Source organism: Heteronotia binoei, chromosome 18 (genome assembly GCF_032191835.1).
Source record: "Heteronotia binoei isolate CCM8104 ecotype False Entrance Well chromosome 18, APGP_CSIRO_Hbin_v1, whole genome shotgun sequence".
NCBI lineage: Eukaryota > Metazoa > Chordata > Lepidosauria > Squamata > Gekkonidae > Heteronotia > Heteronotia binoei.
Genome location: NC_083240.1, coordinates 36,689,898 through 36,716,827, shown reverse-complemented (window position 1 = coordinate 36,716,827; position 26,930 = coordinate 36,689,898). Strand labels below are relative to the sequence as shown.

Below are 26,930 nucleotides of genomic sequence, written 5' to 3'. Positions count from 1 at the left end.
AACAAACCACCTTAGAGTCATGGCTCTGCGTGAGCGGCCTGGGTTTGTTTGAAGATGTGGCCCTCTTTACATCGTCTGGTTCCGTGCGCGTTTCGAATCAGAACAGAGCAATACGGTCCTTGTGAACCTGCACCATGAATATCACACCACGCTTCTTCCCCCGTTTTAATTATGCTGAGTCAGAGAGAACAGCCGATTTAGCCCAGGACTTTGACTGGCTCCCCAGATATGGGTGTCTCCTCTGTCTCACTCCCAATGATGCTTTCAATCCAACCTGCCAGGAAATGGGCTCTGAAAAGGCTTTGACAAGGGAGCTGCATCATGGGTCTTCAGGCCATTTCCCCCCCTCTGTAATCCATACAAGTAGGATGGCCCTCCTCACTCCTGCTTAAAAAGGTAAAGGTAGTCCCCTGTGCAAGCACCAGTTGTTTCTAACTCTGGGGTGACGTCACATCCCGACGTTTTCATGGCAGACTTTTTACAGGGTGGTTTGCCATTGCCTTCCCCAGTCGTCTACACTTTCCCCCCAGCAAGCTGGGGACTCCTTTTACCGACCTCGGAAGGATGGAAGGCTGAGTTGACCTTGAGCTGTCTACCTGAACCCAGCTTCTGCCGGGATTGAACTCAGGTCGTGAGCAGAGAGCTTGGACTGCAGTACTGCAGCTTTACACTCTGCGCCACAGGGCTCCTTTCACTTCCACTAGCGGAGCACAAATACACTTCCTTTTCAGTTTCTTTTTATCAGCCACCTCTTCATTCCATCTGGTTTTTCCTAGTTAGTTCCTCTTTTTATGCCATTTACACACAACTGACCAAAAAGGGATTTTTAAAGAACTGCCTATATTTTAACAGGAAAAAGATCAGCACAAAGAAACAGGAAAATGGCATGAAATAGACTCATGGGGTTCAATGTACACCGAGAGGAAGCAATGCCGAAATGGGAACTTTTAAGTCCAAACAGGAGGGATGAGAAATGCAACAGGGGGGCACGTTCTGTTCCCCTGCACCGTATCAAGAAACCACAACATCTCACCAACACAAAATGTAGTCAGTTTCTGCAGTCACAGAGCCAGCAAAACTATGTTCTTGGTAGGCAGTAACTGCTGTCCTACTAATATGCTAATGGGGGCTCTCATTTTAAACATGATTCTTTGGGTAAGATCCTAGTTGTTGGAGATTAAACAGATGCTCACAAACATTAGAAGAGCTAATGAAGCACAAAGCGCGGGCTTACTTTAAAAAAAAAGAAGAAGCAGCAAGCAGGTGACTTTCATCTTCTTTCATGGAAGTTATTTATACACAATAATAATGAAGCCCCTGAGAGCTGGTCTCTCCCTTGGAACGTCTGCCATAGAAAAGGAGAGGGGGGAAAAGTTGTTTTCAATATTCTGGGTTCTACCCCCCTGTTTACCCCCAGTAGACCTCTAACCAAGTTTATGTTCCACTGTCAAAAGTGCCTTTCAGTCAGGATGGGGGATGTTCACCAATTCCTCATTCCACTACATACCGCTACTTCGCTCCCACTGCGTTAGTGAGGGTTTCCCTAAATTCCAGCAGCAGCTTTTCAAGAGGTTTCTGAGGGATACAACAGAAGAGGTTGAGATGGGAAGGACTGATCCCTCGTGTTTTGGCAAACATGGACAGAGGCAAATACTGGCAAATCCCAGCAGTATCCTTGTAAGAGAAGCCAGTATAATTATCCCATTACTGCCTGCCTAGGGCCATACAGGAAGTCTGTGGTGGTGGGGGGGGATGACATCTGAACTGCAGGCTCCAGCTCGCCTGCTTAGCCACCATGGCTGCTCAAGCTGACAACCCAGATGCAGCTCCCAGGCCCTTCCCCAAGGGAAAGATGGTCTGAAGACCCATGATGCAGCTTTGGTGTAGTGGTTAAGTGTGTGGACTCTCATCTGGGAGAACTAGGTTTGATTCCCCACTCCTCCACTTACAGCTGCTGGAATGGCCTTGGGTCAGCCATAGCTATTGCAGGAGTTGTCCTTGAAAGGGCAGCTTCTGTCAGAGCCCTCTCAGTCCCACCCACCTCACAGGGTGTCTGTTGTGGGGGGAGAACATATAGAAGACTGTAAGCCGCTCTGAGTCTCTGATTCAGAAAGAAAGGCGGGGTAAAAATCTGCAATCTTCTTCTTCCCCTCTCCTCCACTTACAGCTGCTGGAATGGCCTTGGGTCAGCCATAGCTATCGCAGGAGTTGTCCTTGAAAGGGCAGCTTCTGGGAGAGCTCTCTCTGCCCCACCCCCCTCACAGGGTGTCTGTTGTGGAGGGAGAAGATATAGGAGATGGTAAGCCGCTCTATTTCTGATTCAGAGAGAAGGGCGGGGTATAAATCTGCAGTCTTTTTCTTCTTCCCTTCTCAAAGCCTTTTCAGAGCCCATCCCCACAGAAAAACCATCCTTTGGCAGCCAAAGAGGATTGACAAAGAACCACTGCCATAGCCAAGGGGTCCCTGGGCTTGTGGCTGGGTTAGCTGCGTAACTCCCAGGACCAAGCTTCCTAGCCGGGATGCACAGTACTCACAGCACATGAGGGGAGCCCTGGCGAAGGAGATCCAAGAGAGATTCAGCATGGAGGCATGGTGCTGGGAGAGATGGACACATCTCTGACTGGCTGGGAGAAGGCCATGTGGGAGGAGCAGGAGGGAGAGGCGGAGAGAATGGAAAATATAAGAGAGACAGCAGCTCTTACAGGGAGGAAGCAAAGCTAGTGGAGAAGAGCTGTCTAGAAGGGGAGGGGGGAGGAAGACAGATGGTCTTGGTGGTGTTAACTGTTATCCTTCAACCAGTGTGGTGTAGTGGTTAAGAGCAGTGGACTCTAATCTGGAGAACCAGCTTTGATTCCCCATTCCTCCTCCGCATGAAGCCTGCTGGGTGACCTTGGGCCAGTCACAGTTCTCTCAGAACTCTTTCAGCCTCACCTGCCTGATAGGGCGTCTGCCGTGGGGAGAGGAAGGGAAGATGACTGTAAGTGGCTCTCCTTCATTTAGAACAAGAAGAACTGGAGATTTATACCACGCCCTTCTCTCTGAATCAGAGACTCAGAGTGGTTTACAATCTCCTATATCTTCTCCCCCAACAACAGAAACCCTGTGAGGTGGGTGGGGCTGAGAGGGTTCACACAGCAGCTGCCCTTTCAAGGACAACCTCTGCCAGAGCTATGGCTGACCCAAGGCCATTCCAGCAGCTGAAAGTGAACGAGTGGGGAATCGAAAACCCGGTTCTCCCAGAGAAGAGTCCACGCACTTAACCACACCAAACTGGCTTTCTTAGTGAAAAGCAGGGTATAAAAACCAACTCTTCATCTTAAGCGATACAATTTTCAACAGTTTAAAAGTTTGCATTTTAAAACAAAAGTGACACTCTTTAAGTTCTAACAGCCATGACCTTTTAAATGTTATTTTGATGGCTGCTGGCAAATTGCTGGTAAGTCACCTGGACTTTGAGTGAAGGAGGGATATAAATCTTTTAGATTTAAACACAGGAGGAAAAGCAGCAAAGTTATGCTTCCAAATGCTGAAGAAGAAGTATAATCAGCCACGGAGAACTGGGCCTCTGCAGCCCTCTGCCCTGCAGCACAAGATCAGCTCAAAGGGCCATCTCCCCCAGGGCTCTGTTTCCAACAGCTAGCGGCAGGATGACTCTGTAAATCTCAGCAGCGAGACACAAGCACTTTCCTTCGCTGTCTGCCCCCAGCGGTTACTGCCTCTGGACAGGGAGGTCCCCTTTTGCGAACCTAAGCTCTCTGCTGTCGACTTCAGAAGTCTCCTCCCCCAACCCTGCCATCCATCACTGAGCTCTGGAACTTGTCACAGGTTCTGTTCTCCAAAAACACAAGTGCTGAGCTGACAAACCTTTTTTTCCCCCCTCTCAGCCCAGCGCTTTGCCGAATGAGCAGCCTGTCCATTCATTACCGCTTGATGGAAAGCCTCATCATGAAGGGCGGGAGGGGGAGACGAGAAGAACCACAGAAGGCATTCATTATTTACTCCCTTTACCTGAAAGAGTATTACCAGCTGAGGTGGACGGGGCAGCCAGGAGGAGACACAGGCAGACAACAATCAGGATTCTCTGTTACATGCCCAGACGCACACGCGGAAGACCTCGGGAGTTCCAACCTCCCTGAATGCAGTTTCAGAGGAATCTTTGCAAGGTGGATAGAGACAAGAGATGACTTGCTGGATCAGACTGAAAGTCCTTCTGAGGTAGTTCTTTGCTTCTAGGTCCTCGTATAGAGAGCATGAGAATGATAGCTTGCCCCTGTGCGTGGAAGCAGCCCATCTCTGGGCATGGGAGCTGCTGTTCAGCAGCCGACAGACACCTCTTCCTTCCTTTGTGCATTTGGTATGTGTCTTTTAACAGCCCTCTAAAACCAGTGGCTGCTGCTGGATCTCATGGATCTGATTCCCATAAGCTCGCAGACTGCTGGGGCTCTTGTAAAGAACCCTGGACCATGGGGTATACAGTACTACTTCAGAGACTCAGAGTCTGACTAAGTTTAGTAAGCATTGGCAGGCCACAGAGGAATGAATTCTGGCCAGAAAAAAATAAAGCCAGCCAGGACCTCCCCTGAGTTTCTGCATGAAAAAGAGATTCTCTTTGCCTGGAATCTAATGCTGATTGGCAGCATCAGGTGGCAGCTACGGTACCATTTCTAACATGCACAGACTATGGCTCCAGCAAGGAAGTGACAGAAGTCCCTCTCTCCTAGGCCCTTCTTTACCTGACAGGTAGGAAGCCACCTGGCTGAACTCACTGTTATTAGAACATGCAGCCATTGTCCAAGCTGCATACCTGCGGCTGCCCCAATTCCATACTTCTCAGCATGAAAGTAATAAATCTCACTGAATCATGAACCCTTGGCCACCTCTTACACCAGTTGGACACAGTTCTCACAACCTCCCTCCATCAGCTACTGATCCAAATTGTCAACATCAGAGCCCTTAAAAAACCTAATTTCATGCAAACCTATCTGTTCAGAAAACCTCTTTCTTTTTTGGGGGGGGAGCTGTCTTATCAACCCTAGAGTTGTTACCCATTGTGAGACCTGCATACTATTTCTCTACAGATTGATTCATTAGATTTTAAAATGCCCCCCTTGGCCAAGGCAAGACTCAGGGGGGTGCCCAACATAACAAAGTAATACAATACATAATAAAAACTTTAAAACAATAAAACACAATATTTACCTACAAAAATGACGCCGAGAATTTCAGTAGTGTCATTTCCTTGCGGGGTGAAGTGGAGTGGGAGTTGCTAGAAGGATGTAAAAAGGGCTTTTTTTGTAGCAGGAACTCATTTGCATGTTAGGCCACACACCCCTGATGTACCCAGTCATAAGAACATAAGAGAAGCCATGCTGGATCAGGCCAATGGCCCATCCAGTCCAACACTCTGTGTCACACAGTGGCCAAAAAACCCCAAGTGCCATCAAGAGGTCCACCAGTGCGGCTAGAAGCCCTTCCACTGTGACCCCCCCAAGCACAAGAATACAGAGCATCACTGACCCAGACAGAGAGTTCCAATAATAAGCTGTGGCTAATAGCCACAGATGGACCTCTGCTTACAGATGGATCCAGAAGAAGAAGAAGAAGAAGAAGAATTGCAGATTTATATCCCGCCCTTCTCCCTGAATCAGAGACTCAGAGCGGCTTACAATCTCCTATGTCTTCTCCCCTCACAACAGACACCCTGTGAGGTGGGTGGGGCTGGAGAGGACTCTCACAGCAGCTGCCCTTTCAAGGACAACTCCTACAAGAGCCATGGCTGACCCAAGGCCATTCCAGCAGGTGCAAGTGGAGGAGTGGGGAATCAAACCTGGTTCTCCCAGATAAGAGTCCTCACACTTAACCACTACACCAAACTGGCTCTTACAGTAGGCCCTGTAATAAGAACCCTGTAAGCTCTTGGAGGATTGGTTGCATAGGAGGGGTGTGACCTAATATGCAAAGGAGTTCCTGCTACAGAAGAAGCCCTGGATGTAATCATCGCTGTCCTCAACCAACTGCTTGGCAGAACATCTCTACCTTACAGGCCCTGCATCAAGTCCCGCAGGACACGAATGCTATTTGGCAGAGAGTTCCACCAGGTTGAAGCCAGGGCAGAAAACTCCCTGGCTTGGCTGACGACAACCGGGCTTGGGACCACTGGCAAATTCTAATGTACTAAGCACAATGCTCTTCTGTGGGTGTATCAGGAGAGGCAGTCCCAAAGATACTGTCATATTCTGCCATTCCCTCTAAGGAGCGTGGCACATAAGGTTCCTCTGTTTTATCCTCACAACCACCCTGTGAGGTAGACAGGGCTCAGAAAGTCATATTAGGACAAGATCACTCGATAAGCTTCACAGCTGAGAAAAGATTCCAAACCAGTTCTTCCCAGTCCTCCACTGTAACTACCGTACCACACTGACTCTCATACTCATGGCGGAGATAGAAGAAGAATTGCCCCGTGGCGCAGAGTGGTAAAGCTGCAGTACTGCAGTCCTAAGCTCTGCTCACGATCTGAGTTCAATCCCGGCGGAAGCTGGGTTCAGGTAGCCAGCTCGAGGTTGACTCAGCCTTCTATCCTTCCTAGGTTGGTTAAATGAGTACCCAGCTTGCTGGGGGGGAAAGTGTAGATGACTGGGGAAGGCAATGGCAAACCACCCCATAAAAAGTCTGCCGTGAAAATGGAAAAGCAATGTCACCCCAGAGTCAGAAACGACTGGTGCTTGCACAGGGGACTACCTTTACCTTTTTTATCCCGCCCTCCTCTCTCTGAATCACAGACTCAGAGTAGCTTACAATCTCCTTTACCTTTTCCCCGACAACAGACACCCTGTGAGGTGGGTGGGGCTGAGAGCTTTCACAACAGCTGCCCTTTCAAGGACAACTCCTACAAGAGCTATGGCTGACCCAAGGCCATTCCAGCAGGTGCAAGTGGAGGAGTGAGGAATCAAACTCAGTTCTCCCAGATAAGAGTCCGTGCACTTAACCACTACACCAAACTGGCTCTCTCTGTGTGTTATAGACACTGCAGTGCATTGGGAAATAAAGTAATTATCCCAAACAGGACAAGCTTCTTCCAATCGGCACATGGGCTGCACTGACAAGGTGGTTTCTTTATGGCAGGGCAAACAGTAGTGGGCTGAAACAACTGTCTTCACATGTAAACATGGATTCAATGGACAGACGTCAAGACCTTCTCAGGTGCCAGAGAGAGAGGGAGGATTGTCAAGCCATCCGTAAGGTTTCTGTGGACATTAGATCAACAGAGGGTGGGGCCCTCCAGCAATCAGACAAAGAGAAATGAGCCATTTGAAAAGAGAAGCCTGAGTACAAAACAACTGAAGAGTGAATCAAAGAGATGGAAGCACAAATGACTGAATGACTTCGGAGTCATGAAAGCATGAAAAGGCCCAGAGGTCTGACTCGGGCTTGCAATCCCTCCTGCACGCACGGCAGACAGATCCACCCTCCAGCTCTGCCCATACCAACCCCAAAACAGAAAGGCAGGTACATCCTAAACCAGGGGTGTCAAACATGCAGTTCGGGGGCTGAATCAGGCCCCTGGAGGGCTCCTATCAGGCCCCCAAGCAACTGGCTGTTATCTGCTTCCTTCTCCCTAGATATTCCTACCTTCTGCATCACAGCTTCCTTTGCAAGGCTTGCTCAATTGCACAGGAGCTACAGAGCAAAACCTCTATTTTCTCCATTGGCTCAGGCGCCTCCCCCTCCCCAGTCCCCTGGGGAAGGAAGGAAGGAAAGAGCCAGAGATTCCTTTGCCCAGTTCCCTGTATCCCATGGAAGAAATACAAAGAAAGCACCTTTAAGACCAATGTGTGCTAATGTTTTAAGTTTTTAAATATATATATTTGTGTTTTTCTGTATTCTTTATAACATTTATATCCCTGCTACCTAATCTTAAATAGGTACACGCATGGCCATGTGTGCTCAGCCCAACCCAACATGGCCCAGCCCCTCAAGGTGTCATTTATGTCCGATCCAGCCCTCATAACAAATGAGTTTGACACCCCTGTCCTAAACATGTGAGTTTTCTACCTCTGCTGCCAAATATCTTTGGCAACTGTGGTGTGCACGTATACATGCAAAGGAGTGGGCCTGTTTCTTTTCCCAATTCGAATGAGAGGCAAAGGTCTCGGTCTGATCAACTAGTCTGCTTGTGGCTTGAAAATTTCAGCAGCTTTTGATTTATAAGGTGCCGTGAGCCAATGCAAAAGTGTCCCCACAAACAGTTCAGCATTGTAACCAAGTTCCTTTGAGGGGGTGAGACACTGGGACCTGCTCTGCCTTTCCTCAATTTTTTTGTCTCCTCTTCCTTCCAAGACTGTCAGCTCCTTTCTGCTCCTTGACCTTCCATCCTCAAAAAGATTACGCATATAGCACACGAAGAACTGCCAATTCCTTGTCGGTTTTCCTTGGTGGTGGTGGGCGGAGACTCCAAACTCTAGTACTAGAACTCTAGAAGCAGCTCCCTTAGATCAGTAGGATCTTTCCTTCACATCTTTTTACACGTTCCTCTTTCTTGCAGTATTTGATCTACACAGCACTCCTCCACTGCTGCGTTTTTTTGTTTTGTTTTTTAAAAAGGGGGGTATTTTCCTGAAGCAAAAAACAGATTGGCAATATAGACACACCTTCAGAGTGAAAAACAGGTGCTATTCCATTACCCCACAGGCCTTTCCCTGATGAGTAAGAACTCTTTCTAGCAAAACATGTAGAAAGCACTGCCTCTTACACACAAGAAGAGCCCCGTGGCGCAGTGTTCAAGCTGCAGTACTGCAGTCCTAAGCTCTGCTCATGACCTGAGTTCGATCCCCGGCGGAAGCTGGGTTTTCAGGTAGCCGGCTCCAGGTTGACTCAGCCTTCCATCCTTCCGAGGTCAGTAAAATGAGTACCCAGCTTGATGGAGGGAAAGTGTAAATGACTGGGGAAGGCAATGGCAAACCACCCTGTAAAAAGTCTGCTGTGAAAACGTTGTGAAAGCAACGTCACCCCAGAGTCGGAAACGACTGGTGCTTGCACAGGGGACCTTTTCTTTCCTTTCCTTACACACAAACCCGGTCCCATATTGATGACCATAGTCAAGTAGAGAACCTGCCTGTGTTCCATCAACCTCAAAATGAGGGAGGGCTCGTCTCATGCAAAGTGAACGCAGCAAGTACCAGCAAGTACCAGCAAGCACTGGAGGCCCCGCTCCCGTTAGCTTTCAATCTGAAGTATATTAGGGGAAACAGTGATTAATAGCCACCTTTTTTAGTAACGGGAAGTCAAACTTTCATAATTAAAGCCTCACGCTCCCCTACAGGAGATAAATCAGACACTCGGTGCCTGGTCTGACAGGTGCGAGACTGTAGATGAGAGAATGGCAGGATCTCCAAATTATGCCCAAGAGGCATGATCTGCAAGGATTAAGCCCTACGCAAACCACACCGCAATAAACGGGAGTCATGCAGGTGCAGCTCCCTATTCATTTCGGCAGAACCTGAACTGAAGAAGCTCCCGATGGTTTGTGATGGAAGACCTGCCAACGACAAAGTTCTCCTGCAAGCAGCCATGGGGCGAGGGATAAACGCTGGGGCATCCTGAACCCACAGCACTGCCGAGCTCCCGTTCACCTCACCCAGAATCTCAGCAGCTTAGAAGCTTCCCTGCATTTGCCCTGATGGCTGCAGAAAATGGCTTACCTAGCCTTGAATCAGAAGAGTCCAAAGGAGAAAAGGGGTTTTTGTGTTTATGTGTGTTTCCTTCCTCTCTGTGCCATATAGAAAGCTGGGGGTGGGGGGAGAGCAAGGGAGAAATTTAGGTTTCTCACAGAACGCATTCTCCGGTCCTGTTTAATACATGCACACTGCTCCACCTGACAATAAGCTGTTGTGGTTCTGGCCTTCTTTTGCAGTTAAAAAAAACAACCCTGTATACAGGGGTGTCGAGCTCATTTGTTATGACGGCTGGATCTGACATAAATGAGACCTTGTCGGGCCGGACCATGTGTGTACCTATTTAAGATTAGGTAGCAGAGATATAAACTTTTAAAAGAACACAGACAAACACAACTAAAGATTTTTTGAAAAAAACTTAAAATAAAACATGCTTAAAACATTAGCACTTGTTGGTCTTAAAGACGCTTTCTTGGTCTCTCTCCCATAGGATCCAAGGAACTGGGCAAAGGAAGCTCTGGCTCTTTCCCTCCCTCCCCACGGAACCAGGAGGGGGAGGAGCCTCAACCACTGGAGAAAACTGAGGTTTTGCTCTGGAGCTCCTGTGCAATTGAGCAAGCCTTGAGCAGACAAGAGCCAGTTGCTCGTGGACTTGATAGGAGCCCTCTGGGGGCCTGATCTGGCCCCCAGGCCGCATGTTTGACACCTCCGAGATAGATAGAACACTCTTAGCTTCAAATACAGGTATGCGAGAAGCTACCTTACAAAGACCTCACCGAATTTTCAAGGCAAGTGACGTTCAGAGGTGGTTTGCCACTGCCACCGTCATGACCCTGGTATTCCTTGGAGGTTTCCCACCCAAATGTCAGCCAAGGCTGACCCTGCTTAGCTCCCCAGATCTCAGGAGATTGGGCTAGCCTAGGCTATTCAGGTCAGGGCACCAAGGTTACACCCACAGCATTTTACAGAGCATGTTCCACCAGTGGACACATGATCCTTGGAAGGCCAGCATTCAGCTCCAAGACTTTAACACTCCCTTATCTGGAATTTAACAACAACATGAAGCCATTACTATTTTAACCACGACAGGACAAACTGAGCAAAAGTTACCCAGTGTGAATCTGCAAGCCTCCCAGGCACCAACAGAAGGCTATTGCGGAGCCAAAGGAAACCACGGGACACACGTTTCTAGCCCACTCCTTAGCCTGGCATCAAAAAGCAGACAAAGCCAGCCATTTCCTGGAAGCAGTTTTTGGGCACCTTCCACTTTAGAATGACAAAACTTTATTTAGAAGAGGGAACTTACAGGGAAATGGTGCCCCCTTGTGCATGCCTGCACAAAGTAAATTTCAGCAGCCTCTGATCTTGGATTTGGACACCAGCTAGTATCTTTCAGTAGTTAATCCCCAGCACTGCTACTCACTTGAAGAGATACGAGGCCAACCATTCTATGCATCCTCTCCTCCACCCACCACAGCCTAGTGGCTGTCCCGAATTTTACTCAAGGCATGTTAAAAAAAAATTATTTCCAGAAACTAGGTAGATGAGAGATATTTCAACCTGAATGGGACATCTCTCTTTGGATTTTGTGTTTAATGTCCAGCTATGCCCACAATCCATCAGACGCCAGCCAAGAGAATGACACCCCTCCTCCAAGCAAGAATCTGTGGAAGCAAGTTTGGTGTAGTGGGTAAGTGTGCAGACTCTTATCTGGGAGAACCAGGTTTGATTCCCCACTCATCCACTTACAGCTGCTGGAATGGCCTTGGGTCAGCCATAGTTATCGCAGGAGTTGTCCTTGAAAGGGCAGCTGCTGTGAGAGCCCTCTCAGCCCCACCCACCTCACAGGGGAGAAGATACAGGAAATTGTAAGCCGCTCTGAGTCTCTAATTCAGAGAAAAGGGTGGGGTATAAATCTGCAGTCTTCTTCTTGCAGTCTTCTTCAAGAACCACAGAGGACAAACAGGTGGGGACCCTCTAAAGAGCCCAGTGCCTTTGGCCAGCCATGAGCGGGGTTGCCGACCCTGAGTTGAGAAGTTCCCAGATATCTGGGCACAGAACTTGGGGGGGGGGGGAGGGAAGAGTTTGGGAAGGAGAGGGACTCCCATGCCAGTGAACCCAGTTTTCAGAGCAGATCTAGGGGAAAAGATCTCTGTAGTCTGGGCTTGTAATTCTGGGAGATCTTCCAAGCACTGGTGAGTCATGTGGTACTACAGCTTGTTTTCCCCTGTGGAGGGCTAAGCCAGAATCAAGGCCTGCCCCACTCTCTGATACAATCAAATGTTCATAGCTGCCAGAACTTCGATACAGGTCCTTAAAAAAAGTTATCCACTAGATCCAACTGGTCATGCGCAACTGGCAGCTGATTTTAACTATCTTCCCAATTATTAACCTTATTTTCCTCCAATGATTGGGGTCTGCCTAACCATCTCATTTCTTCGTCCTCTTTGACTTAATCTTATCTAAAGCCACGTTAACTAACAGGCCCCTGCTGACGGATTTGAATGCCTCCTAAAGAATCACCGAACTACTCATAGAACCCAGACTTTTCTAAGACTATTCCTTGATTATTTCCTTTGATCTAAATGTAAAGAGGGAGCCGATCACTAAGATTTCCCTTTGCTCCATTCTGCACTGGACTACGTAATATTATTGTGCATGATCAAATACTGTTAGATTAGCATCTACCATGATTAGATAGAAGAGTCTGTTGTAGAGCAGGAGACGTGCTGATAAACACTCACGTACAAGTTCTCCCTACTTGCACGGAAGATAAACAGTTCACTTAAAAATTCCATACAAGATAGGCTATAAGTGACTGAATGGGTATTAAATAAAATTAAAATACTGTTCCAAACAAGCAGCCCTGCAACTCAGGCGTCCTCCCTCATTGGCCAGAACCGGAAGCTCCATGATCTCCCTACTCAAGATTCCAAAATCTCACACTGTCACCTAAGCATTACAGATTGAGGGCAGCGGTGACTGCTTCTAAATCTGCCCCATGTGACCTATGGCAAGTCCAGCTTTTAAAGAGATAGTTCCTTGTGAGGTTCATTTCAGCCATGGTACAGCACAAAGCAGGGCCTTTGCCACCTCAGGCATCCACGTCCTAATATTTCTCGGCACGCAGAGATTTAGATTCACTGACCGTTAAGAGCTGAATTCTGAATATTCCATCCCAGCCAATTAAGAATACTTCTTAATAAAAACAAAACCACGATCACTTTAGCAGATGCTTACAGACCTCTCGCCGTCTTCCTTGAATTTTTCTTTGAGAGCCATGATTTTTATTAATTTATCTAAACGTGTGAATATCTGAGTCTGATTCAGTCTGCCTCTTCATACTAAAGGCAGCTACTGCGCAGGCAGTGCGTCTTTCTCCCAGCTCACTTTGAGGAAGACACAATTGTTGCAGGGTTAGCACCAGGTCAAGTTCTCACTGAGATGGTAAGATGGCAGCAAGCTAGCAGCACCCCTGCGACTCGCTCCCGAAGCTTTCTTTTATTTTGAGGCTTTATCTGCTTTCTAGCGACATAGAGAGACCGAGAAAGGTGCCGACAAAAAGAAAACAGTAACTAGACTTACTTCCGAAGGTGTTCGTGCTCCTTCAGGAACAGCTCTGTTCGCCGGTTGTTCACACCGCACCCGCTTTTGTATGATCTAAAAGGTTGGTTAAAAACAAGAAGTGAAACAGAAGACAAAGGATGGTTCCTCCTTGACTCAACTACCCCCAAGCAGACAGAGATCCGCGTGGCCACATTTAGACAGCAAAGAAGGGAGTTTAGTGACCTGTGGCTCCCCCCACCTCCTCATGGAGCTACTTCAACCACAAAAGAATCGCCCCCTCTTCATCACACCAACTTTTTTTATCTGGCTTGCAAAAGAAATTCTGACGGAATTCTTCCTCCTTACGTTTTTCTTTTGCCCTTCCTCCGAGGAGTTCTGTGTGACATGCACAGTTCACCCGGGCCTTCATTTTATCCTCAAAACAATCCTTCAAGTTAGTTTGGGCTTGTCCCAAGACCACCCAACGAGCTTAAGGGGTTTGAACCTGGCTCTGACCACTCCACATCCAATCGTTACACCACACTGACTCCCTTTTTCTACATAATACATCAGCTCCTTTCTAGAAAAAACAGGCAAAGGGCTCATTAACACTGCCCTGTCCTACTGAGAACAGCAACACTGACCATTTTCCCTTCAATGGCCCCTTCTCTGTTTTTCTCCCCATCTGTCTATCTCTTGGCTCAGCAACTTAGGTGCATCACAGCAAGAGGACTAGGCGTACAGAAGTTAGAAACACAATGCAAAAAGAAGAAGAATTGCAGATTTATACCCTGCCCTTCTCTCTGGATCAGAGGCTCAGAGCGGCTTACAATCTCCTATTTCTTCTCCCCCCACAACAGTCACCCTGTGAGGTGGGTGGGGCCGAGAGGGCTTTCACAGCAGCTGCCCTTTCAAGGACAACTCCTGTGAGAGCTATGGCTAACCCAAGACCACTCCAGCAGGTGCCAGTGGAGGAGTGGGGACTCAAACCCGGTTCTCCCAGATAAGAGTCCACGCACTTAACGCTACACCAAACTGGCTCTCTGGAAAGGAATTGGACACAATGTATAATAAGCAGTGCAGAAAATGGAATTACAAAATTAGAAAACAGAGCAGTAAGACCAGGGTAGAACTACCATCTTGTTTTCCTTCTAAGACCCTGACCAACCCATGCCTCAAGACGAAGACCTCTACCGTGTTGACAAAAACAGCTGAGAGAGAGAAAGAGTTTGGGGGATACCCCCTCAGGCAACTAAACATGTTATGGTCCCCTGAAGGCCTGGTGCTTGTCTGAAACCAAAGAGGTGGGTGATACAGAGAACCAAAGCAGCTTGCTAGAAAGGATCTTTTCTGAACAAACCAGCCATTGCAATCCCAAGCTTGCTGCAGTAAAAGTGAATGGTAAATCACACGAGGGAAATCTGCACCCAGAAATCATTCCCACGGTTTGCCAAAGAGATAGGGAAGTTTCCAAACTGAAGCAAAGAGAAAAACTTCCACTTTGAATTTCAGAATACTTTTTAAGGGAAGATCTGTACAGCAGTTCCTGAAGCTTCAGGCTGAGCTCTTTGGCACACAGACGGGCGTCCCAAAAAGCACCCCAGGGAAAAGGGTATGACTCTTCTATTAAGAGGGACTTCTTGCCAACAGCCACCCAGAGAACTCAGAGCTCTGGTGAAGCCTACGCTGGAAGTTTTGGAGTTCACAGTTTGCATTTAAAACAAACAAAATCTCCCTGGAAACAGAAAACCAGAAGACTAAGAGTAAGTTTCATCCCCTCCCCAGTCTTTTTGCCTGTTTCATGAGTTTAAGATAGAGCAGCATTCCAAAACAAACAAAAGTCTGGTGTAAGTCCATTGTATCATCCCATAATTTCCCATGTGTGACCCAGAGCTCAGCTTCATAACCACGACAGCCCCTCAAAGCAACAGATGAGGTATGCCAGCACCAAACTGTTCTGCTCTTAAGTGGTCTAATTTCAATAAAGTAAAAGCTGTATTATCCATCACATGGTTAATCCGAGAACTCTGTGAACCAGCACACCAGCTGCTGCTTCGTGCTATCAAAGGAAAACTGGGCAGGGCCCATGGTCAAGATCCCACCACTCCTCCTTGCTACCAATCAGCTATGGGGCAGCAGGGGAAGGGGATTTAAAGTGCCAAGTCCTATAGCAGGGGTGGCCAAATTGTGGCTCAAAAGCCACACGTGCTCTTTCACAAATATTGTGTGGCTCTTGAAGCCCCCATCACCTGACTTGGAGAAAGCATCTGGCTCTTTAAATCACTTCACTTCTCCAAGCCAGCTGGTGTGGAGGGCTTGGAGAACACATTTAAAGTTAAAGGTGTTTTACTTCCACCTCTCCCTCCCTCCACCATGTTTGCTTTCTTTCCACCTCTTTCTCCTTTCCTTCCTCTCTCCCTTCCATCCCCCCTACTGCCCCCATCTATTTGCTCTCTCTCTTTTCACCTCTTCCATTCTTTCTTTCCACTTCTCTCTTTCTAATTTATTTCAATCAAAGGATTGCCAAATGCTTGCCAAAATATATCACTTTCAAGAAAAAAATCAGGAAACGAATAGTTCTAGTTATTTAGTAGTTCAATTTATTACCATCAAAGATCAATTAAAATAAGATGTTGTGCCAGCAGCTCAAGGATGCTTTTATTCTTGCCTGATGTGCTCTCCCTCTCTCTGTAGGTGTAATAACATATAACTGCACAGTGAATAGGACTGGGGAATGGTCGGTGTCCTAAGAGCTGGCGGGCCAGAGCAAGTCTGACCATGTTCATATCTTGCGGCTCTCAAACACCTGATGTTTATTCTATGTGGCTTTTAAGTTAAGCAAGTTTGGCCACCTCTGCCCTATAGAGTTCCATTATTCAAATTCCAACCTGCCAAAGAGCTGATCAGTGGTATAAGACAGGAAGTATATTTTGTGGCTGCGTCCCATTTGCAGTGCTGCCGGGGGGAGGGGGCAGGAGGCATGGCTATGGGCCTGCTAGGAGCTGCTGCCTGCTTCTCCTTCATCTGTTCCTAGGCTACGGAAGAGCAGGTATTGGGTCCCAGACTCCCAGCCATGACTCAGCACAAGCTTAGTTAGCATTTTTGGTTCACCAGCAACTCCATTTGCCCAATGAGGTTGATTACCAAAGAATTTACTATCAGTGTTTCCTCTAAGCTGAGTTAGTGTGAGCAAGCTCACAGTTTTTTAGCCTCCAGCGCACACATTTTTGTCTTAGCTCATGAAAAATGGCCCCAGAGCAAACTAATTTATGCAGCAGCTCACAACATTTAATGCTAGAAGCTCACAAAGTAGAATTTCTGCTTACAAGACTCCACAGCTTAAGAGGTAACATTTTTTACTATATACTGTTTTGCATTCTGCTGAACTGTAAAGCAAATAACTTCAAATGAGGAGGAACTGGGCTATAAAACTATACTCCTCCCTTATTGAGGGCAAAGTCTAATGTTCCGCACTATAATCAGCCCCAGAACTTACTCGATATCTTTCCGGACTGACCCCAAAAGATTCTCTCTTTCCCGTACTGCTAGGAAGTTTGCTTTGGTTTTATGGAATTCATGTGTGTAGTCCTGTAAGAAAACAAGTATTTAAATCACCTTGAGTCCTCTGCGCAATCCCAATGAAGAAATTTGGCCTAATTTGGCATCAAGGCCCAAAATATGTCACTAGTCAGTAAAGCATCTTGCCAGAATCTTCCAAGATATCAACCAGGTACAGAATTCAATACAAGAATCAAGGCTATTGGTGACTGTTTGGCTCAGTGAAGACCCAGTCTGTGCTAACAGATGTGGGCTACGAGCTGAACAGGAGGCTGCAATTAAAATGGCCCCCATGTCTGGGACTCCCCATGATGGCGCAATCAATTAAGAACCTCTCCTGACCAAACCCTGTCAAAATCAATGGAAGCGAAAGAAGAATACGTTGTGGAACAAGACCAATGATTCATCTTGTCCTGTGTTTTGCTTCTGACTTTTGACACTGGGAAATTCTCATGAAAGATGATTTCATCTAGACCCAGCATAAGGTACTCAGAATATACTGCCTCTGATTATTGGGGCTTCTATATTGCAATTCTGGTTAGAATCCACTGATAATTAGGGGAGGGACGGTGGCTCAGGGGAGGGATGGTGGCTCAGTGGTAGAGCATCTGCTTGGGAAGCAGAAGGTCCCAGGTTCAATCCCCGGCATCTCCAAAAAAGGGTCCAGGCAAATAGGTGTGAAAACCTCAGCTTGAGACCCTGGAGAGCCGCTGCCAGTCTGAGAAGACAATACTGACTTTGATGGACCCAGAGTCTGATTCAGTATAAGGCAGCTTCATATGTTCAATCGTTCCCTCCATGAATTTGTCAAAGCTTTTTTTTTTAAACAACACAGAACTGTTCAAGTGAGTTCTCTATGACAACCATGAATCATGCACCAAAATAAATTCCTAAAATAGTTTTATGGAGTGATCCCGCTTTCTTAGTTTATCAAAGAAGGAATAAAAAACCCCTCTGGGCAGGTCCCACTCATTTCAACAGCTCTTATTCTGGGCAATTTCCAGGCAGATTGTACACTTACTCCCGACAACACAAGGAAGAATCTAAGACCATTTTAAATGATTCTCTGAAATAAAGAGAGACCCAGATCTGGATGTCTTGGTGGGATAGGTTTACACCATGCAGAGAAAAAAACCCAAAGAAACAGAAGAAAGGCAATGTATCCCCTTGAAAGACAGAGAAGAATATATATCTGGCCCTGATCAAGCTGAATATGCAAGCCAGATTCTACATTTCTTACCTGCAAGATGTCTCTGTGCCGCTGCAAGGTATGCATCAGAGCTGCGTTCAGGGATGGCACTCCTGCACTGTTCGTATACTCGGCCATTTTGTCATTGATCCCTGTAAGCTGTGACAGAGGGCACAAAATGACTCAACTAACTTGTAAGAAACATTAAGGCCGTGTTTGATAGAAACATTAAGGCCGTGTTTGATCAGAAAGGCCACTTGCATCAAGCAGTTTCAAAGGAGATGCTCAGACCCATCATTCCTAGCACACCAAAAGTACTGCAGTGTAATCTGTCATGTGTCTAAAGCCCATTTTAGTAAAACTAAAGCCGAAGAAGTCTCCATAGTGTTTATAACAACACTGCATAGCAGGCTATGTCATTATCCTCCAGCTGTTGAGACACAGACTTTGTTCAGACATACAATATTTACTGAAACATTTATATTATGCCTTTCCTCATGGTCCAAGGCTGCTTACAATAGTAGTTTAAAAACATGATTTGAACAGATCTCATCTACTTGTGATAGTTAAATGAAATGCAGGGTAGTTGGCAGCGGAACCTAACCAGAATTACAAACTAGGGCTTCTAGCTGGATTGTCATCCACAGTTTGTACTAACTGTGGCCTGCTGTAGCATCTGAATTCACAAATGAGTTTGTTCAATAGCACCACCCCCACACTTTCACATGGCTCCAGAGACAATAGGAAGAAGTCCTGTCTGCTAGGAGGTAGAGAGGAAGGAAGGAAGCTGGGAAGTTAGGGGTTCTGCATAAATTGGGATTATTACTCATTGCTGACAGACCAACCAAGAGATTTCTTTGTGTAGTAACCATGCCATAATTATCATAATGTCTGAACGCACATAGAATGGCTGTCCTAAACCAATGAGTTCAAAGCAGAGATAAGAACATTTAATGTTCCACCTCTTCACCACTAATACTACAAGACCAAACTGCAGATTATTAACCTGAAATATAAATTTCAAGAAGTGTTGATGCCATGGCAAACCAAGAGAAATTATATTTGGGGGAAAACTGAAGTATATTCATATTTATTTTTATATCAAACCTGAATTTATTTTGCTGCATTAACATACAATGCATTTTTATAACATTGTTTAAATTTTACCAACTGGCACATTTATGGAATTTAATAGTCTTAAGTCTTCTTCAAGCTAAACTGTCAATATAACTGGTATCTTGAGAGAACACTGCGAACTGCTGCACCTTATGCTCCCTTAGCACATCTATTTTAATTTTTTCCATCTGAGACATAGGGAAAAAAATAAAAGCTGAAATCAGAAAAATGTTGCAGTAAAGCACAAAGTGCCTTGTTTGAATAAACAGTCTCAGAGTCACAACAGGTAAGACTACCAGCATAATTTCAACACCAAGTTAAATTTCATAATACCGAACACTTAAAAAGTGATTATCTGGAACGTACTGTTATTATTGATGTTATTCACTTTCAAACAAATTCTTGAAGAGATTCTGTATGCCTACAAGAAATTAGCTAATGCTGTGCCTGTCTACCACAAAAATGTTTCATCTTGAATGAGCAGAACCTTGTCTTCAAAAACATTTCACTCATTCGAAGAGAAAATATTTCACAGTTCTTGATTTTCAGTTCTCCCCAATATTTTCCTATTTTTCCATATGTCTACTTTTTTGCAAATAGTAAAGGGCTCCATAACAACAGCGCAGTAGCAGTGAGTTCAGCCTCCTAAAACTAAGAAACAAAGAGGGCACCTCTCAAGGAAGCACATTCCCTTTAGGGCCCAATGCAAACAATAAAACGCAGATGGTATTACTTGAAATCCATCGTGTATCCTCAAAGAACACTTTTGAAGCACTACAGTTGTTAATGTTAACAAGCTCATATGCGTCACGTGACACACCGGAGATTTACCAGACCAAAATCCCACTTACCTTCCCCAGGAGCTGTTCAATTTCCACAGCCATTGTTTCAAACATTCGATCTTGGCTTGACCCATTCAGGAGAGGAGTTGTGTCAGAGCTGAGTGGCGAACAAGAAGCAAGCAAGAGGGAAATGAACAGGAAAGTGTACTTCAAACCTCCAAAAGCCACACGGTGCACACAGAAAAGCCAAGGAGCTCTTTTAACACCCAGCCAAGAGACTACATGTTCACACTTGCCAAGTCCCACCTCCCCAAACAGCAGCCATCATGGCTTTCAAAAGTCACCAAGTGGATCAGGGAAATGAAGAAAGAGCTTCTGACCCAGTTTTTCTTCATTTTGCCTTTTCTGAAGTTCCGGGGTAGAAACAACAAACAGTCTGCACTTTACCTTGAGGCTCAGACCCATTTTAATTTTTTTTTACTCGTGAGCCACGTTGGCAATGGTTTGAGAAATACTGGACCTGATGGCCAAATAGTCTCCATGCTCTCATTCACTGGGACAAGGATCCAGGAATGTGGCACTTATGCCCAGAGGAAACATGTATATATGTACTCTCCTGGCCTTAAACGGACATAACTGGCTGCGTTTCCCCTACTGGAAAGGAAAGCAACACTGGACAATCCTTAAAGTATAGCATGGCTTACAAGTGCTATATCAGGCACTCCTTGTGCAGTGCCTTTCAAAATCCTCACAAATGTGTTACGGCATCAGCTTTCTTGAGGTACAGCCTAATAAGGCTGACACCTCCTGAAACTAGGCTTTTTAAAATAGTTTAAAGCCCAGAATATCTAGCAAGCAAACAGGCAACAAAGGAGTAACAAAGAGACCACGAATGTTCAAAGTTTTTAAAAGGACATTTCACATTTAAAACAAAAACAACTAAGGGAGCATAAGCACCTATATCTGTCAGCTCTTCCTTCTCGGGAGTTGCTGTGGCTATAGCTGGTGCATAGTTTGCTGAAGGACACGAGTTTGAGATCCAGCTCATTCTCGAGCTGCCGAGCCTGCTTCCGCAGATCTGTACAATGAGAGTTCAGAGAGAGAGAGACAGAAAGTTGATCTGTACTTCCCCTTGTATCCCTCCCCAGTGTGGAAAATGAGAAGTTTCAGGTAATTTCTGCAAAACACTATTTGGCTTATTAGTCTGCAATACACAACAAATAATATACAAGCCATCACAGATTCTCAGAAAAAAAATATACTGCTTTTGTAACTTAATATGTGGGATAGAAGAAAGCAACAAACAAAGGAGCAATAATTATCATCATCATTATATGGAATTGTGTGTAATAAAGCCAGGAGATTCTGCCTGTCTAGCAGCCTGAAGTTCTAGCCTTTTTACTGTTATGCACCACTACATAGCAACTTAGACTTATTTTTTGGGCTGAGAGAGCGCTGAAAAAACTGTGACTGACTCAAGGTCACCCAACTGGCTTCATATAGAGGAATGCAGACTCAAACCCGGTTCTCCAGATCAGAGTCTGTCACTCCTAACTACTATGCCATGCAGGCTCTCAAAGTATCACTTTTATGCAGAAAGAGAAACAGTAGTAGATGCAGTTCAGTGGTAAACCAGCTGCTTTGCATGCAGAAGGTTCCAGGTTTATTCCCAATACACTTAGATAAAAGGATCCCAGGAAAACAGCCCCATGGAAGATGCCTGTTTAAGACCTTGCAGAGCAACTGCCAGTAACAGCTACACAGATCAGTTCCCTGACTCAGGATAAGGCATGGTGCTTAACAGTAACATCAGTCCACAGAGAAAGAAAAGGTCTCTGCTCCAAAGAGTTTACAAACTAAATTTCAAAAGTAAATTCAAAAGTCAGAACAGGAGACACCCAAGCAAGATATGACTGCAATCAAAGACTTGAACTTCATTTTGATTGGACTGAAGGCAAAGTCATTACAGAAAAGAAGAAAAGAAAAATAAAGCAACCAAGAAGCAACAACCGCCCTGGGAGACTTAAAATAGTACAGTGGTGTGATGCTGCTAAGAGCCTTTGCTGTATTCATCACGTGTATTCATCACACTCCCTCTTGGGGAAGCATCAACATGGTGTGTATATTAGCTTCTTTTCTACACACATATGGATCTTTCCCCCCATTCCGATGTTCTGTCTTTTTAATAATCCGTTCTTCAGCACAAACGACCCTATTCACAGATTAGGGCTCACCTACAGCACCACACCACAGTATTTTAGAAACCTTCTCTGCCTTTTTGACAATCCCCTTTTAATTCCTCCTCTTTGTGGCAAAAGAACTATAGAATGCCATACCCCTCCACAACTCTCAAGCCTGATCCTCCGTGTCTCACAATTATTCCTCTCTACAGGTCACCCTGTTTAGGGGCCAGAAGCCAGCATTCAGAGGTGGCTCATGCAACTATAATCCTTTGTGAAACATATGAAGTTGCCTTAAACTGAATCAGACCCCGCCCCCCTCGGTCCATCCAAGTCAGTATTGTCTACTCAAACTGGCAGCAGCTCTCCAGGGTCTCAAGCTGAGGTTTTTCACGCCTATTTGCCTGGACCCTTTTTAGTTGGAGATGCCAAGGATTGAACCTTCTGCTTACCAAGGACATGCTCTACCACTGAGCCACTGTCCCTCCCTATCTTCTCTCCCCTCAAACGACACCCTTCAAAATCCTCCCTCCTTGGACGGAAGGAGGGCACGGTGAAACTTAAGCAGGCAAAAAGACCGTTCTACTCTTCTACTGGTCTACTACTTCCTGCTCCTCGGATGATGCCCCTTGACAATTTTGCGCCGTGGCAAGCGATCTAGACAGAGTATTCCCACCTCTTAATATTATATCCCTCGGGGAGTTTTAAATTCTCCCTCGGCTTCTAGCCCCACTTGTGAACCTCCTTTCTTTTTTGGCCACTGTGTGACACAGAGTGTTGGACTGGATGGGCGACTGGCCTGATCCAACATGGCTTCTCTTATGTTCTTCCTCAAAGCACAACCTTCCTCTCCGACCAATCCTGCCCCGTATTCCCAGGGGCCCCTCTTTCCCTCAAGGGGCATGGGGTCTACCTCAGGCCTTCTCCCCGCGCGAGCCATGAGACCCCCCCCCCCAGGGTCGCTGCTGCCTCCTCGGCAGGCCCTTGCCAACCCCGTCTCTCCCCCCCCCCCCTCACAAAATGTGTTCTTCCTCCTCCCCGCGACTTCCCTTCTCTCCCCGCCCGAGCGTTTCTCCCTCACCCTCCCAGTAGTTGCTGCAGCTGCTCCCTCCCGCGGCCGCCATCTTTGTTGTCCAACGTCAGCCCTCTTCGGCTTGCGCGCCGGACCATAGAGAGGAAGAGAACCAGAGCGCCTCTCCTCCCCGTCCTTCCGGCCTCAGAGGAGCGAGAAAGCGGAAGGAACCAAGCCTGAGTAGCATGCAGCGCCCCCTGGTTGCAAAGCTCAGGCCGGAGAATGAAGGCAACAAGGGCCGCTCGACCCGCATTGCCCTTAATCCGGTTTAAAGGCACACACCCCAGGAGGGATGTTGGATGATCAAGGGTTGCCAGCCTCCAGGTGGGACCTGGAGATCTCCTGCTTTTACAAGTGATCTCCAGCTGGCAGAGATCAGCTCCCCTGGAGAAAATGGCTGCTTTGAATGGTGGACTCTGGGATTGTACCGTGCTGAAGTGCTCCTCAAACCCCACCCTCTCCTGGATCCACCCTCAAAGTCTCCAGATATTTTCCAGCACAGACCTGACAACCCTAGTCGGATCAGACTGAGTTTTTTCTGTCATCAGCCACACATGCCCTGAAAGGCTGATAAGCAAGGATGCAGAAATTTGTTTTTGCTGAACACTGGGAGATCGTACTTAGCTGTTATGCCTAGCAGCCTTTGACAGACCTCCTTAGGGTTGTCAACCTTCAGAATGGGTCCAGGAGATCTCCCAGAATTATAACTGATTTCCAGACATCAGTTGCCCTAGAGTAAATGGCTGCTTTGGAAGGTGGACTCTACAGCATTATATGCCATTGAAGTCTCTTCAACCCTATCCTCCTCAGGTACCCTCCAAAATTTGCCAATCCAGAGTTCGCAACCCTAAATCCCCCTCCCTTCTCAATTTGTCTGATATAAATTAAAAATAAAACAATATATTATTTTTGATGCCACCGAAATGAGTAGCCACTATGGCAATCAGTTCCAATACTTAGATTTAAAAAGGTGACGGTAGTCCGTGCAAGCACCAGTTGTTTTCGACTTGGGTGATGTTGGTTTCACAACGTTTTCACGGCAGACTTTTTACAGGGTGATTTGCCATTGCCTTCCCCCATCATCTGCGCTTTCCCCCCAGCAAGCTGGGTACTCATTTTACCGACCTCAGAAGGATGGAAGGCTCAGTCAAACTGGAGCTGGCTACCTGAACCCAGCTTCCACCGGGATTGAACTCAGGTCGTGAGTAGAGCTTAGGACTGCAGTACTGCAGCCATCAGATCACAGCCAAGTCATGGGAACTCCACATCCACAGGGCATTCACAGGCAAGAGATAAACTTCCTCCACATAGCAACCCAACTTCTTGGGTGGTCTTCCAAGTACAAAGAGAGGCTGTCAGTTGGATCTGGTTGTCGACTGTCATAAAATTGAGTTTGAATCTACTAAGGGAAGCCACCCTTGCTTAGCTTTCAAGTTCTCACAAGTTTGAGCTAAGCTAGGTTACTCAGACTGATTTGTTTTTATTAGGAGCAATTTAGTTGTCACAAAGTCACACTCAAGCTAAGCTTTCAACTGCCTTGAAGAAGAGTTGGATTTAGGGACAGGCACAAATGGAGACACAAACTGCAGCTCGAGCACAAACTGAGCCGGTTTGTTTTGAACTGGAGAGCCAGTTTGGTGTAGTGGTTGAGTGTGTGGACTCTTATCTGGGAGAACTGGGTTTGATTCCCCACTCCTCCACTTGCACCTGCTAGAATGGCCTTGGGTCAGCCATAGCTCTGGCAGAGGTTGTCCTTGAAAGGGCAGCTGCTGCGAGAATCCTCTCAGACCCACCCATCTCACAGGGTGTCTGTTGTGGGGGAGGAAGGTAAAGGAGATTGTGAGCAGCTATGACTCTTCGGAGTGGAGGGCGGGATATAAATCCAATATCGTCTTCTTCTTTTGGTCACATCAGTCCCAAACAAAAAGACAAACTGCATTTTCCTCATGGTGATTCATTTTTGTGGTTTGTCCTCCAGGCAGCCTGGCACCGAGGCAATGCTGGGGGTGGACATCTAGGGAGAGCCCTAGAACATCCATAGCAGTTGTCTGTAGCTCAATTGGCAGCTCTGGGAGCCAACCATGGGGTTCCCATTCTTCTTTATGGGAGCAGATTATATACCAGTATAATACCACACCCTGACTCAGCTGCTTTCACTTTGCAGCACAAAGAGAGAAAGTGGGCAGCCATGTTGGTCTGAAGCAGTTGAACAAAGCAGGAGTCAAGTTGCACCTTTAAGACCAACCAAGTTTTATTCAGAACGTAAGCTTTCGTGTGCTAAAAGCACACTTCTTCAGATGAGGGAATAAGGTACAGTGGGCTGAAACAGATGCAGCTGGTGGGTTGAGAGGGCAAACTGATACAAAGCTGGGATCACATGGTGGAACAGTGTGACAAATAGGCCTTTTGGTCTGGATAGCCATAAAAGGTAATAAAAGTTGCCTGCTAATTGGTATTGCTGCAAGTTTAGGTAAATTACAAAAGAACACATATTTCCTTGTTCTTGTCCACCTAATTTACTTCTCAACATCATTCAGCATCATCCCTCGTCTGAAGAAGTGTGCGTTTAACACACGAAATCTTACGTTCTGAATAAAACTTTGTTGGTCTTAAAGGTGTACCTTGACTCCTGCTTTGTTAAAAAGAGAAAGAGTTCGTTCAGTTGCTGTCTGCTGCATGGCTGATCTAGAGGAATTTCTCCCCCTCCCTCCCCGCAGGACAATTCTTTAAACGCAGCTCCTGAGTGAGGAGGTGTTCCTTGCTGTGGTTTCAGGGACTGAACCTGAAGCTAGAGCTGAACTTTCCTGGGGGCACCTGCTTTGGAGGGCTATAACTTGGGCTTCCCAAACCCAATCTTTGCCAAACTTGGAGGGCTGGTGGAGGAGAGCCTGCTGAAGACTTGTGAGTCTGGCATTTCTAACTTGCTCTAACGTGTCCTACTACTGCTTGAACCAAACAAGTCATGAATCAGTTCAGGAAATCAAACAAAGCATGAACCACCCTTTTCCCCAGTTCATGTCCATTCCAAGTTGGACTTATACTCTGCCCTTCACTTGGGAGTCTCAGAGCAATTTACAATCTCCTTTCTTTTCTCTCAGCACAACAGACACAACAGTGGGGTTGAGAGAACAGCTCTGAGAGCTGTTACTGACTCAGGGACCTAACTGGCTGCATGTAGAGGAATGGAGAATCAAGCCCAGATTGCAAGATTCGAGTCCACCACTCTTAACCACGACACCAAACTGGCTCATGTGGAACCTGCGTGGTTATTTAAATTCTATTTCGTGGAGTATTATTAGCCACCTAAGAAAAGGATTCTGGAACCACAGAAAGATGAACAACTAATGTATCTTTACTTACAGGAGTTTCAAGCCTCAAACTGTAGAATCTTTAAAAAAAAATACACCTGAATGCCAGTTACCCATCATTAGTAAAGCTACACATTGAGCAAAGCACTTCATCTCACATCCCTCTCGTTCTGAGGAACTTGTATGTGAAAAAGATCTACAAAATCAGGCTCTCCTGAAGGAATCTCACCACAGCTCCCAGAACGATGTAGTGCTATGCTAGGATGGAATGCATTTTCATTTCAGATACTGCTGCGAGGCCTTTGGTTCCACCCCATTTTTATTACTGGCATTCCCAAATCAGAGTTCTTTACTTCAAAATTAACCAAATTGGGGAAGCATACATCAGGAAACTCAGAATGTCATGTCAGTTATATCCGCCCTGAGCCTTTAGGAAAGGGCAGAATAGAAATCTTATATATTTGTATATAAGTCGTTTCCGACTCTGGGGTGACGTTGCTTTCACGTT

General features: G+C 46.3%; 1 protein-coding gene across 3 annotated transcripts in view; it reads right to left on the bottom strand.

Annotated features, from left to right (window-relative positions):
- GOSR1 (golgi SNAP receptor complex member 1) overlaps positions 1-23,278 on the bottom strand; it is a 53,585-nt gene extending 30,307 nt beyond the window's left edge. For 2 of the 3 annotated variants that reach the window (XM_060259533.1, XM_060259532.1), the window contains exons 1-6: positions 23,124-23,278; positions 20,820-20,940; positions 19,932-20,019; positions 18,016-18,123; positions 16,714-16,805; positions 13,257-13,331 (exon numbers count right to left, since the gene is read on the bottom strand). In XM_060259533.1, coding sequence (XP_060115516.1) covers positions 13,257-13,331; positions 16,714-16,805; positions 18,016-18,123; positions 19,932-20,019; positions 20,820-20,940; positions 23,124-23,166 — 527 coding nt within the window. In that variant the 5' untranslated portion in view covers positions 23,167-23,278. The remainder of the gene's footprint in view (positions 1-13,256; positions 13,332-16,713; positions 16,806-18,015; positions 18,124-19,931; positions 20,020-20,819; positions 20,941-23,123) is intronic. The other variant, XM_060259534.1, reaches the window with a different exon arrangement.
- Positions 23,279-26,930: the final 3,652 nt, after the last annotated feature.